At 36.7% G+C, this 15,365-nt stretch overlaps 1 protein-coding gene across 5 annotated transcripts in view; it reads right to left on the bottom strand.

Moving 5' to 3' along the window:
• The window catches only part of SOX5 (SRY-box transcription factor 5), a 1,186,854-nt gene that overhangs the window by 350,363 nt on the left and 821,126 nt on the right, over nt 1-15,365 (bottom strand). For all 5 annotated transcript variants that reach the window (XM_075551990.1, XM_075551991.1, XM_075551992.1 and 2 more), the window contains one exon: nt 7,180-7,390. In XM_075551990.1, the coding sequence (XP_075408105.1) occupies nt 7,180-7,390 (211 nt within the window). The remainder of the gene's footprint in view (nt 1-7,179; nt 7,391-15,365) is intronic.

Below are 15,365 nucleotides of genomic sequence, written 5' to 3'. Positions count from 1 at the left end.
CACCCAGTGCCAAGAAAGAAAGGCCTATGATCTAATTACATTAAGATTACAGCTCAGAAAACCCTATGAAGCAGTTCTAATCTGTAACACCTAGGGCGACCCTGAGTTTGGATTCACTTACAGGAGTAACTTGGCTGTTGTTATGTTTTGTTTGGGAAGGGCACATGTATCACGCGAGGTTTAGTATAGGGTGCTCATTCTCATCCACGTCTCCTGATACAATAAAAACAAGGGCGTGTTACTAAGCTTCAGGTTTGTTGTTCACTTTCAAGATGAGAAATGACATCAAGCTAAGGATTTCTGAGTATGAAGTGAGATGATTGATCCAATGTCTGGATGAAGAGGCATATAGTTATTAAAGGTGCATCTCTTCCTGATGACAGTAATGGGACAACCTGAAACAACGTGGACGCCTTTAGCACAAACACTGCAATCGCTCTTGAGATATTTAATCTAGAGGGGGATGCTGATCAATAACTAACCAAATGCAGTAGAATCAAAGCAAGAATTGAGGGCAAAAATCTAAAAATAGGTGCAAAAAATGAGTGTAGATTATTTTAGCAAATAGTTAGATTTAGGGCAGTGGTTCTCAACCTGTGGGCCATGACCCCTTTGGGGGGTCAAACCACCCTTTCATAGGGGTTGCCTGATTCATAACGGTAGCAAAATTACAGTGATGAAGTAGCAACAAAAATAATATGGTTGGGGGGGTCACCACACCATGAACTGTATTAAAGGGTTGCAGCATTAGGAAGGTTGAGAACCACTGCTTTTGGGAGAAGAGAAACAGAATTGAAGACAGGGAGACAGAAGAGATGGGCTTTGTTTCTAGGAGGAAAGACTGTTAAGGGTCATTCCACTGAAAATCATTTCAAAGAAACTGAAGAGTATTTGGACTTTGATACACAGAGATTAAAAGATGTCTGCACTAATCTCCCCTTTTAGATTTCTATTCAAATGGCGTGCCTTAGATTTTCATCAGTGTTACAGGTTTTCTTTCACCTGTGCTGCTAATGAATCTAAAGTTTGAATGAAAATCAAGTTAAGATTTAAACCTAACTCCTGAGCTATATTTAAAGGCCATGCTGACTACCTGGAAATTAGAAACACACACAGGATATATATGGATAATTTGTTGGGAGAAAGACAAGGCTTTCCATTCAGTAAGGATTTACACTCTCAGAAATCTACAGAGGCAGTTCTAACTGCCCCTACAGGGTCACAATGAATTGGAATTCGCTCAATAGCTGATATGATTGGCACATGAGATTCAAGGGCTTCCTGAAGTAGAAACATTCTGAGTATTAAATTCTTGCTCTTCAACATTTCAGTGGAATGGAGGCACACATGTGCTATATGTAGTAATAACCCATAACAGCCAACATATCTAATATGAAGCGTGAGGAAAGCAAGAATGTGTTCCTACAAAATAATACACGTCTAAAGATAGTGGCTTCATGTATCTATCTGTCTTCCACAGAGTGACTAGTGAGTTTTAACCTCTGACTGTGCAGTTGGCAGCCCGGTGCAGAGTCCACAGAACCACCTGGCTCCTTAATAAAGCATAATTGTTCCCAAATATAATGCAACTATACTAGGTTGACAAGCATTTCAAACCTTAAATTTATTTGTATCTGATTATTCATTGTCAAAATGACACCTGACAAATAAGAGTCTTTAATATTACATCTGTGTAATGCAGGGATTCTGATGGAAGAAAGATTCAAATAAAAGGTGCATAGTATGTTTTCTCTTGTTTATCAGTTTTGAAACATTTCAATTAATTGTTTGAAAAAACTAGCTAGAAATACTCACTATAACAAAAGGGAGCACTCTTTTCATTTACCCAAATGCAAATTTAACTTTTTTTCCTCTAACCAGTTCACCTCAGGGGTCTATTCTGTATGACACTCCAATCCTTTCTAACTTCTGGATTTCTGCTACTTTGCTATTGGCAGGAATAAGGCTGGATGGAATATGGACTCTATTGAAAACAACCCCCCACCCCACCCACCAGCCCAATGAAAGAAAGCAAAGGCATGCCTATGGTGCCCTCATAATGATCAAGTTAGGGCTTAATGAAATTTTCATCACAATCTGCTCTTCATTTTAATGGCCTTTGAAAAACAATGGAAAAATAGCTTGAGGGAAGAAATGGTTTTTAAGTGGCATATATTTGAGAGTTTAACATTCAGTTCCACTCACCCTTTCTCTTCCTGAGCCCTACACCCCCTGCTTTCTCTTGCTGCTCTCTTGGCATGGCTACAAGTCATGTGTTTGTACTGTAAACAATGCCATTGTCCTATTGCTAGGATGATGTAAGGTTCCGGTGTCCACTCTCAGGGTTCCTCATACCCTGTGATTAATACAGTGTGAAAGAACAATCCACCTTTCCACGTAGGGTAAGCCTCTATCACATCTCCCCGCCATTAATGTGCCCATTATTCTCGGGAAAAACAAATTATTCACCATTCTGATGCTTTCCTATGGTCTACTTTTAAGCTTTCTTGTTACCGTGTATTTATTTTTGTTGTTGAGTAACATCATTACTTTTCTCAAATACATACAGTAGTCTCGGATGCACCACTCTGGAATTGTATTTATTAAATAAACATTCCTGCCATACCTTAATTTAACATTAAAACTAAGTTGATCACATCTAGGTATACTCAAAATACTTACTTAGGAATCTTGTATATGTAAACATTATAATTTAGTGGCTATATACTCGAATATATATATATATATATACCTTTTTAAATTTAGGCTTTTACATTTGTGCCTTAGCCAGTTAATGTTGCAGACTTCTATAAACATCCTCTGTACAATCATTTTCTAATTGTCTTTATATATTACACATTGGCAAGTATGAGTTGACCTTTTAATACATGTTTTGGGGGAAAATATTACAAGACATTGTAGGAAGCACATGAATGGAAACAATCTAATGTCCACATGCAATAGTGATGTGTCTTTTGTCAATGCTCCCTGTTAAAGAGATGGATGCCACACACAGGTATTTTGGCCAATGTACCTTTAATTGGACATATCACTTTTTTATGTTGTTCATAATACCTTTAAACGGCTTCCGCTAAATTTTTGGAGATGGCACTGCCTCCTTTATGGCCTCCTTTATATTCAATGAGCTTCAGCATTTCATTAACTCTCAAATTAAGAGATTGTTCATCTATTTACAAGCCAGAGTGATGCATTTGGGGAATACCAAGGTCATCAACCAATTGTACTTGGAAGATAGTATCTAAAAAGGACACAGCAAGATGCCTCAGACTATAATGTATATCCCCCAAACTTAGGTTTTTCTAGATCATATCCTTGGGCCCCAAACTAACTCGATTTAAAAAAATTAAAAGAAATGCATAATGAGCATGTCCAAATTCATCTTACGATGCCAACGGTATCCTAACAGTCAAACTGGACAAGGGCATCACATCAGAGGAAATATGTGTTGTAAAAAGAATACCATAACAATAAAATATGGTGGGAACTGTGCATGGATAGGAAGACTCGTTTCTCTCATGAACTAGATCCATCTCTCTCATGAACTTAAATGCAAACATACTCAAGAAAACAATAGCAAATAAAATCCAACAATGGTTAAAAATAGCTATAAAACACAATGTTGCATGATCTTGTTCCAGGATCACAGTCTGATTCAATATTTTAAAGTTAACTGATATAATCAAACACATCAATTAACTAAAGGAGAAAAGTTTTATGATCATATCCACTGAGGCTGAAAACGCATGTGACCACATTTCAAACGCACTGATGATAAAAACTCTCAGCCAACTAGGAACAGAAATGATTTTCTACATGATTTTAAAGATCAATGACAAAAAGATACAGCTAACATTATACTTAATAGAAAACAGATACATGTTTCCTTCTATCATTTGGAATAAGATAAGGAAATCTCCATACTACTTTATCGAAAACATTATATTAGAAGTCCTATATAATAAAAAAAGATATGTAGCTAGGCTAAAATATAGTCTTTGCTGGAAGATGAGATAATTATGCATGTATATAATCGCAAAGAAGTAACAACAAGAAGAAGCTCTTAAAGTAGAAGTAAGAAAGGAAAGTATGGTTTATGTAAGAGGTTAATATTCTAAAGTTAAAAACCTTTCTTTATACAATCAATAATCAATTGCAATTTTAAATGATAAACACAATTTACATTGACACACAAAAAAGGCTTATGTAAAATTCGAACATAATATGCCCACATTCTTGGTGCATAAAACTACAAAATTCTGATGGGAAAAAATTAAACACACATAAAGATCGAAATGAATAGAGAGATATTCTATGTGCACAATAGGAAGACTCGATATTGTTATGATGTCAAATTTTCCAAACATGATCCATAGATTCAATATAATCCTAATCAAAAGAACCAAATTAGAGAATTGATATGATACACACACACACACACACACACTCCACTTCAACCCTATCAATTCTTCGTCAAAGTGACCCAATAAAGCAGAGTGGAATTGCTTCTTAAGGTTTCCCAGATGGCTTTCCCAGATTGCAAATTTTCATGGCTACAGACAGCCTCATCTTTCTCCCTTGGAGTGGCTAGTGGTACTGAACTAATGACCTTGTGGCTATCATCTCCACACTTATTGCACAGGAGCATCAAGAACCAAGGCTATCTACATATCTATGTGTGTGCATATGTAAGTTTGTCAGTGGAGATGTGTATATCATCAGATGCACACACAAACATAGCCATTGCCATCAATGGCTGATGTTAGAATCGACTGATTCTAACTCACAGCTGCCATAGCGCAAAGTACAACTGTGGTTGGAAATCTCCATGGGAGTAAAAAGCCTCATCCTTTCCCACAGAGCAACGTATGGGTACATGCAACTTGTGGACTTTGTGGTTAGTAATCCAACCCATAACCCATTAAGACCCCAAGGGTTCCTTAGCGGACAGAGAAGAGCTCGATCGGGTTTCCAAGAGTGTCGATCTTTACAGAAGTGCTCATATACTGCCACATCTCTCCCCTGTGGGATGGTTGAGGAGTTTTAACCTTTGCCTCTTTTTTTTGGACCACACACACGCGCATGCGCGCGCTTCTGTGCTGGGTCAGATGAAAGGTCTGACAATAAACATCACCTTCCTCAATTAAGGGAGCCACATCATCATAGAGAAACGACTGATGCTAACATTGGGGACATAAGAAATACATGAGTTACTTGCAGGGGACAATTGTCACCAGGGCTTCTGGTAGCTCTCAGGCCTACAGAAGGTGGCCCACTGTTCTTTAAGGCTCTATGTGTGGCCTGAGCCACTGGAGACACCCCCTGAGAATGTTTTCAAAGTTGTTGTAAATGTGAAACATCAGATAATGAGACAGTCGATAAATAAATAGCAGTTGCAATGCAGTAATATGGTTAGAGTGTTGGGCATAAAAGAGACAAGTATAAAGTACATTAAAAAATCAGAATTAACTATAGCTTTGAGTTAGCAACCATGGATAAATATTGGCTCCTCAATTGTAACAACTATACCATACCAATGTAAGATGGTAAAAATAAGAGAATATTTGCAATATCTGTTCAACTTTTCTATAAATCTTTGCATCCTCAAAAATGTTTATGACTTGTTTTGTTTTGATATACTGTGTGAATTATAAGTGCCTTGTACAATTATCTATATCATAGTCCTTGTCAGAATATTTCCCCCCAAAGTATATTTAATGGCAGAATAAATGCTCGTTCAACAATGTTAAATGATACATAAAAGATGCAAATAATGTATCAATCATAAAGTTAATTGTGCAAAATGATTAGCATATGAAACCAAAGATAAAAAGTAAACGCTTCATAAGGTTAAGAGGTAGTGTATACAATTTTATGATTTGATGAGTTTTATTTTCTTCCATATTCTTTCTTTTTCTCTTGTAACTAACCTAATAGGACCAGATTGCTTTCAATGTTAGGGAAAAAATTCCTCACCATATTAAAAAACAAACCAAAATTTTCTGTGTCTTCACAAACATTCATCTCTACCTCAATGAGAAAAACTAAAAAACACAAAGATATAAAATAGCAAATATCAAAAGACACTGGCTAAATAGATTATCTGTAAAATTACTTCTAATTTCAAGATCATGTGAGTTACATCCGTTCTAACCTAACACCACACTTCCTTAGTTATACATCTGAAAGGGACCTGAAACATTTGTTATGTGACTACCACATGCTGGCAAACACATTTTTGTGCTGTATATAGTTAAAATTTACCAATTTTTTTTAACAATAAGAGATTATAAATTAGCCCAATATGTTGTTACATAGTATAAACACAGTAACTGTTTTGAGGGGATTGGGGTAGTATTAAAGACTTCTCTGCATGTAGCTGTCTTTTTGTTTTGTTACTTTTTGATTTGTTTTTATTTGAAATTTTCATCTGACTGAAACAGGAGACAGAGGTTGAATAGGAGTTAGTAAGCATCAGTAATATGCAGAATGACTGTAAATTATGCTTTAATTTTCCTCAGAGCTGTTACAGTTTTCATGATTTGTTTTATTGGGTTGCTTGCTATAATTTTAAGACCAGTTAATATGAATATCATCTATGGAATACTACCAATAATGATTAAAGGGATTTAGAAGATAATTCCTAAAAGAATAGCACCCTGAAATTTAACACATAAGAACTTCATTATATCTAACAGCGTTAGAAAATAGCTAATCTATAAATACATAATAGGGCTAACCATATTAACTGGTGAATGTACAAGAAAGGAAAAAGACCCCTTTACAAGAATAACACTTTGATACAAATGGTCACGAAATGATACAAGGATCATTAGGATTAAATTGTGGAGAGGAGAAAACTGAACTAAAGCTATTTGACACGGGGTACTTGATCTGGATGTGTCTTCCTGCTACATTCTGTCCTGAAATATCTTAAGTTTCATTCAATCACAGTGTCCACATGTATAAAAATAAGGAAGACATCACATCCAAAATGAATGATCACCAAGTTAGTATGTCTACCGATTTTCAAAAAAGGCTATCCATCTTCCTAGTGTTAGGTTTCCATTTTCCCCCATCCACAAAAGAGAAATAGACGTGAATGTCAAACTACTTAAACCAGTGGGTAATAACAACTTAGTGCGCGTTCCCAGCTTTTACCTTCTGGCTCATTTTTGATGAGCTCTTCCATTTTTCTCTGCTTCAAGGTGTCAACAACATCAGCTAAGCTGCCTTTGCGCCTTTCGGGGGTTCCCAGAGCTGTGGTCGACAAGGACTCGCCACTCTGCCGCCCACCTTCTTCCGCCTTCTGAGGGGAGGTAGATGAGTTGTGTGGGGCAAATGAAGACATAACTTTATTGCCATCAACTTCCTGAAAGAGAAACAAAGAAAAGAATGCTTTTGTTTAACATCTGTAAAGGTTTTCTTGTGTTTGTTTTGGGGTGTGTTTTTTTGGTTGGTTGCGTGACTTATTCTGCTGAGATAGTGAAGGAAAAAGTGAAATGCCATTCAGCAAAGGGAAAGTAAAGAAATTCCAAAAATGAACAAATGAACTGTACAGATTAGTAATAAAACCAACCAGAGAAGATGAATCTAGGTATGACTCATAGAGACGGGATTCCCCCCTTTTAAAAAACCACAAAAAGCAATGGGGCTGTTGGGTGCCATTGACTCCATCCTGACTCTTAGTGACCTGATGGACAACTGAGTAACAAACGGACTCGTCCTGCTCCATATCCAAAATTGTTCTATCTTGGAACCCATAGTGTCAATGCATCTTGTGGAAGGGGCTCCTCCTCTGTGCTGACCCTCCACATTCCACAGCCTGATGGCCGCCTCCGGGGCCTGATGTCATGTCCAGACTACGGGAATCAAAGTCTTACCACCTCTGTTTTTAAGGACCCCTTGCACTGTACTTCTTCCAACAGAGATTTCACCATTCTTCTGGCAACCAGTCAATGGTACATTTAATACTCTTTGCAAATACGATCATTCAAAGGCACTGATTCTTCTTCAATCAATGAGGTCTTCTTCAGTCATTGTCCACCATTCATATTCATCTGAGGTGACTGAGACACCATGGCACCAGTTAAATGTATGTTAGTGCTCAAATGGACATATTTGGTTTTGAATACTTTAAAGAGGCCTAATCCAGTAGGATTGCCCTATTAAATACATTATTTTATTTCCATGGTTACTTCGATGTGAAGGTCCCTAAGCTCTGCTACATCCACATTGACAAGGTCGGCTCTACTTTGAAGAGCCTGCTCTCTCCAGTCATAACTTGGTGTCTTCCTACTTGAGCGGCTTGTCTTCCATGATCATATCATGCAATGTTCTGTTGCTATTCATAAGGAATTCAATGGCCAAATTTTGAGAAGAAAATCACTGAGTCCTTCTTCTTAGTCTGTTATCTGGAAAGCTCCCCTGCCATGTGCCTCCCTGAGTGACCATCCTGGTCTTTGGAATCCTAGAGGCATTGCTTCTAGCATCACAGCAACATGAACATGACCGCACTATGAGAGACTAAGTGAAGAGTAGTGGGCCAGGGGCCTTTTAAAGGTCTATACCAATTAGTGTATATTTCTTCTTCGGTTCTGAGGGTCTCATATTTATCCCTGAATCTGAAATGTATTGGAAATCAGTCTTAAACTTCCTCATGAAGTTCCAATATCTAAATCCTGAGATGCATCGCCTTAACTTTCATTTTAAAGAGTCTTATAAAATTAAGTTAATAGTACTCACAATAGTGTCATTTTCAGTTCTTCGCCTATCATGAAAAAAGAAAAGGAAGCTACATAAAGATTATTTTGATATCAGATGGAAATGTTATAACTTCATTCCTACTTATACTGATGATATTTCCAATTCCTTTTTCTCTGAAGCAATTTTTGCCAAAATTATTCAGTAATCTATATTTAAACTTTATATGTCTCATTTTCTCAGGGAAAAGGCTTTTGCAGTCTTTGTTCCATAATGATGTGATTGAGTTTTGTACAAGGCAATAATTTAGTCTATACATCTCAAATTTAAATAGGCTTTTGCTATTCTTTCTGTCACCACCTCCACTACTCCCAGCACAGCACTGGTGATACACTAAAACATTTCTGGTACATCTGAGATGAAAACAGAAACTTTCAAATGATCCTTTAGGACAGAGTAGAACTACCCAGTAGAGAGTCCAAGGCTATACATATTTATGGAATAAACTGCTGTGTTTTCCTTCTGTGGAGTGCCTTATTGGTTTCAACCACAGAATTTTGGTTGGAAAAATTCAACCACAGTGTTCCTCATGCTCCTCCTTCAAGAGTGCGGCTGAAAGGACTCCAAAGCCAAACACAAATCAACTCAGTGCCATCAAGTTGTCAACTTAGAGAGACCCTATAGGGCAGGGTAGAACTGGTCGTGTGCATCTCAAAGATCATAACTCTTTCCAGGAGTAGAAAGCCCAGTCTTTCTCCTGTGTAGGAGTGGCTGCTGGCTGTTTTTGAACTACTGGTGTTGCAGTTAACGTCCCAGTATGTAACCACTAAGCCAAATGATTAGGAGGAATTCATCTCTTAATGCCATAAACTATTCATTACAATTGATCTGAGGATGTGCTTATTTAATGAATTAGGTTTAATCTGTGTTTTCATAATTTTCTAAGTCTATTAAAACAAATTCCTACTATCTGTTGATACCAGAAAAGCAACAAATTATGTCAATTTGATACCTAACATTCTTAAGGTTGATGGTGTATTTTGACTGAAAGTATATAATAAAAATAATTAATATAACTTAAAAATATATTGAAAGAGAAAAGTTAACATAACAATCATTTAATATCCTTTTGCTAATGGATATCAATCTGCATAGTGATATTATCTATAATACAAAAACAAAAAAATCTAGTGGGTTGGTCTGAGAATGGAAGAAAACGTAAGTTAAAAAAATTTGCACTAGTATAATTTCTTGAATTATAATTCTATGTCCTAAACGGCTTTGATTTCTTATGCATCATTTAAAAATAAGCCTCTAATACTTTTATCCTAGCTGAATATTCTGCAGACAGTACTTTTGTATGTGAATCTTTGTTTATAATGCACTTGGATATAGAAATCAATTTTCATAATGTAACCATTACAAACCCCCGCTGGCTAAATGAAGGTACAGTTCTGGAATTATTTAAAGCCCACATGTAAAGCAAGCAAAAACATAAACTCAAAAGTAACAATCATACATTCATTCATAAATACAGAGTTACTTTTTATCAATGACCCATTATACACATGTGCAGTCCAGAGTCTAGGCGATCCTGGTTTAGCAAAGTCTGACTCTGATCAGCAGTGCTTGCTGTACAATGTTGTGTAAATTTGTCCTCACTTTAAAACGATAGAACCAATTTCTACGTTCAATAATTTCTTCATCACAGCCACTTTCATTTGCTACATGCGCAGTTTTTAAATCACGGAAAAGGCTTCAAGTCTTTTCTTTCACTAAACTCACTGCTGGTGAGATCATTCCAACTCATATGTACCGTACAGAATAGAATTGCACCTCAGGTTTCTGAGACACCTATAAATCTTTATGGGATCTGATGGGTTCTTCTTTCTGCCTCTGATTTTCCAATAAAGTATGGCTAAAGAAGAACCCAAGGCACCTGTCATGAATTGCATCCAGATTCTACTTCAAGTCGTACTCAGGGATGGATCTTGTGCATAACCTGGGGAGTGGTCTGCATAGAAACGTTTTTGTATTCATCTTTTTGGTTTGCATTATCAGAAGTAGAGATGTCCTAGTTTAACTTCACTTTCATAGGATTTATTTTATACTCATAGTTTTCATATCATATGCTAAACTGTAACCTCAAGAACTTGGTTGCTGCTCTTAACTTTTCATAACTAAAACTTAAACACCTCTTCCTACACTATAGATACCATAGTGGCACAGTGAGCTACCTGTTTAGTTGCTAACTGCAAGCTAGGTGGTTCAAACCCTCCAGCCTTCCTTTGGAAGAAAGAGGAGGCAGTCTGTTCCTATAGTGATGAAACCGACCTATAAGACAACAGAGCTGTCCTACATGTCCAATAGCATCAGTATGTGTAGGAATCAGCTCTTTAGCAGTGGGCTTTTTCTACACCAAATTGAGTACAATGATGAAAATATCTGAAAACACTTCAAAATGAAATATTAACCCAATGTGCATTTTTGTTATATTCTATATCATACAAAAAGGAAGAAAATGTCTTTAATTTAATATATTCACAAGTATTCAAATTCAAGTCACCACAACAATATAATGATAAATAAATACATTAAACATTATTAGTATCACACAAAGGAATATGTGTCTAATTACTATCACCTAGTTGATTACATTTCAGCCCATGACACCGTTAATCCCATGAACAGTTTCATGTAGTTAATGGCTGGTTGAGTGTGAGACTCCATTGTTCATTTGTTAAGAACTTGCTAAGAAGTGAGAGCACAGAATTTTCACTTTCAAGTCTTCCTTGAGACTTCAGGAATTCACCAATACCTGAAGCAAGGATGAAGTGTTTCTCTTCCCTTCACTGGCTGGTGAGCATTCAGAGGACCTACCAACAAAAGCACCAGTGGTCTAGGCTGGCACTATATCATCCAGCTTTGTAAACTGGAGAGACAAGGTCCAGGGCATGACGCCTACAATTGATGAAAAAATACTTTCTCATCTTTCAGAATGAGGTCAATAATATCCCCTCACTGTTCTCTGTTGTTATTTTTACTGAGTATAAGCGAGCTTTGATGAACACATCCTACAATTCAGCAGCCCCTTGCCCCACCCCCCTCTTTGGTGCCCCAGGTAATTATTTTAAGAGCATTGTTGCTGTAGTCTTTGTTTTTGTTCATTATCCTTGTTCTGTATATATTTTTTCTATATAGAGAAGCAACGGTGAGGGGATTTATGAAGTCAGTAACTGAAAAAACCATTACCTTTGTTATTCTTGAACAAGGTCTACTTTATTCAGCGTGGGCCTGCAGTCATTTCTGCAACCAGGAGGCAAAGAAGGGCTCTGCCTAGCGTCTTATCTGCACTGAAGCGTCTTTGTCCAAAATGCTTTCTTGTCAGTTAATTCTAAAAGAGAGCATTTTGCTACAAACACTTTGTGAGAAACCTTATTTCAACCTGTTCATTCAAATTTTAATTTAGATAATGTGATTAGGCATTAACTTGTGGGGCAAAAAGGAGAGGGTATATATGCCACCAAATTACATCACTATGCTCACTTCATTGTTTAAATGGCACCTCAGCCTTGGCTTCTGGCCTCTGGCAGCAGATTATCATGCTTACTTCTCGGTTTTAGAAATTGAAACTAAATTACGAATAAGCAGTAATACACATTTCACTTAAGACGTAATCTATCAGGTAAAAATTGCTAAGGATTATAGTTCATAGTGAAAGTGGTTTGCAAACATTAGTTCAGTTTACACTCATAGCAAGCCTAATTATGATCTCCATATTACAGTTGGAGAAACTGAGGCAAGCAGAATGAAATCAATACATGAGATCTTAGGACAAACAAGGCCTAATAGAAACCACCTCCTGAGCCCTGTTCTTACCCAAGGTGGTACACTAGTGCTTTCTGAATAAAATAGGAAAAAATAAAGAAAATCTATAGCTATCAATATTATGGGTTTACAAAAAATTCACTTTTTACTAAGTGTGAAAACAAGGTGTTCACTTATGTTTATCTCTTAAAGAATGGATGCAGCAAATACATTGAAGTTACTTCAACCAGATTTACTAAACTCCAGATTTACTAAATTCTGCCCCTCCAGCTCGCCACCATTTTGAGTCATATATTTAAATGATTCTTATGGATTTAAAGAAGTATTGAAACGGAACCTAGGGATGTGACCTCCAGATTGCTCATCCTAATAATGGTGCCACTGATTTTATATATTTTAAAGTATCATTACAAAATTTATGGATATCAGTAGCAGTTTTCTAGTAAGATAGAATTTTAAACAAGAGGAAAGCCAGCAGGTAAGATTGAACCACTTATTAACTATGTCCTTAGAAATGTGAGTCCATTAAGCTCTTGCTTTGGGGGAGAGGAGAGACTCCACATACACTGAATTAGACACAACAAGAACATGTTTCTGTGGACAACACATATTGGCAAGGCCAGGCTGGTCTTCCAGTCACGGGTTGCTCGGAATAACATCATCAGGACAAGCACATTCAAAAAATCTTACAAAATATATTCTTGCCTATTCTTTAAATTCTTCTAAAATGAGAGTAAAACACTCCGAAATTGAATCACACTTGTTATAATATCTTTGGTCCAATTAGGAGATACAAAATTGAATATGGTATTATAAAAAAACACATAACTAAAGTCCTGCCTCTTTTTTAAGTGTTCAAGGTTAAGGTAATTTCTTCATAAAAGTCCTACAGAATGGCTGAACTCCTTAGACCGGGGTTGGTGGATGGCACATGCCTTGATCATAGCTGTGAAGTGCCATTGCTTCATATGCACATGTGCACAGAGACACACGCTAATGCCACAGAACATGATTTTATATATAGGTTGTGGGAGTTTTAATCATTCACACTTTCTAATATGAACTTCTTCTGTGGAACTACCTAGGAACTCATGTGAGTTATGGATTTCAGATTAAGAAATTCATACTTAAATGTATCTCCTCCCAGAAATGTACTATCTATACAATTAAATGGTTCATTTTAACTGCTTGCAACAGAAACCCAAACAAAACCCCAAAACTTCCCAAAGGATAATTTCATTGATATGTCTTATTAAGGTACACTTAAGTATATATGCCAATAACTTAAAATTGTATCAGTCCCAATATAAGTACTTACAAAGAGATCAATACTTTAATTGTACTGATGCATAAAACACACATGGATAATGTATTCATTCTATTGTTCCTTATGATAGTGCACATAGAAATTAGAGATGATGAAAAAGAACTAATGGCTAATTTTCGGCAATGAGTGATCAGAACTTGGAAAGAAAGTTATGTGGGATTTTATTTTCCTGAAAATTGGTTGTAACATAAGAATGATCCTCTGGGAAAAAATTAACACTTCAAAAAGCTCAAGAGGGAATACTGAAAATTTGTCTTTGGTAACACGATTAACATGATTAATATCCCAAGACCTACAAAACAAAACTCATCACTTATGGACAAATTTCTGGGGAATAACTGTTATATTTGTGATTATGGCGGGCACCTTTCCTTTATTTGAGAAAAATATTTTATTGTGATTTTGAAGAAAATGTGTATATCAATAGGATACTCATTAAGCAATTGCTATACCCATCATTCAATCACATTCTAACAATATGTCAGCATTCTCCTTATTTCAATCTGGCTGGTTTCTGCACTTTTGTTAATCTAATGTCCTTGCCCCTTAACCTCCTCATTTTGTCCTGGGGTCCAGGCTGAGATGAGGTCTCGTGTGGATGGTTATTTAAAGGAACACAGCACTCACAGGTGATATTACTTATTTTATGAGACCCTCTCCCTCCTGGCTGCTAGGTCACCTCTGGGAGAGACGAGTTCCAAGTTAAAAGGCACCCAGGGTGACAATCTCAGAGTTCTTCTAGTCTTTCCTGTCCAGTAGACATCTGGCCATTTTTAGGGAATTTAAATTTGTTCTGCAATTTGTATTCATTCTATCAGGGACGATCTGTTATGGCACCAGTATGAACTGTCAGTAATAGAGCTGGGCACCATCTAGTTCTTCAGGATTGCAGGTAAGTAAGGTTGTAGCTTTTGTTAGACCTGGAAACTAGCTTCTTCCTCAATCTTTTGCTTCCTTCTTTCTCTATGCTCCAGATGGGTAGAGAATAGTAATATCTTTTTCCTTTTACTTAAAAAGTTGCCTGATGTGTTTGTAGGTAAAGCAGTTAAAGAAAGGAAAATGTCAGAGTAGGTGTGTTTGTGTTATTTCCAGAGTCATCTTCAGATAGAGCTTATCACCACTGTTCACCTTTCTGCATGAAAAAAGTCGTAAAAGCAGGGAATACTGTCTTGGAAAATACGTTCTTTTATGTGTTGATGCTATAGGGCGTGAACTGTCTAATGGCTATTTTGTAAATCCTCCTTCAGAATCATATTTGCTAGTCTTTCGGAAATGCTGCCTACAAGAATAAAATGTGTGTTTCCATGTGCTCTCAAACCACTTAAGAAGCAAGAGTGGCATCTGGAGGATTGCTAATACAGTGACTAATAGCACCTGCAAAAACAAAGACCATTGTGTGCTGTGACAACTTCGTTTTCACCCTGCGGATGATGTGGACTCTGTCTCTTACTGATGGGTAAACATCAAGTAAACACACTTGAAGACATTT

Source organism: Tenrec ecaudatus, chromosome 6, assembly GCF_050624435.1.
Source record: "Tenrec ecaudatus isolate mTenEca1 chromosome 6, mTenEca1.hap1, whole genome shotgun sequence".
NCBI classification, from domain to species: domain Eukaryota; kingdom Metazoa; phylum Chordata; class Mammalia; order Afrosoricida; family Tenrecidae; genus Tenrec; species Tenrec ecaudatus.
Note: the sequence above shows the minus strand (reverse complement) of the source record. Positions and strands in the feature narration are given on the sequence as shown.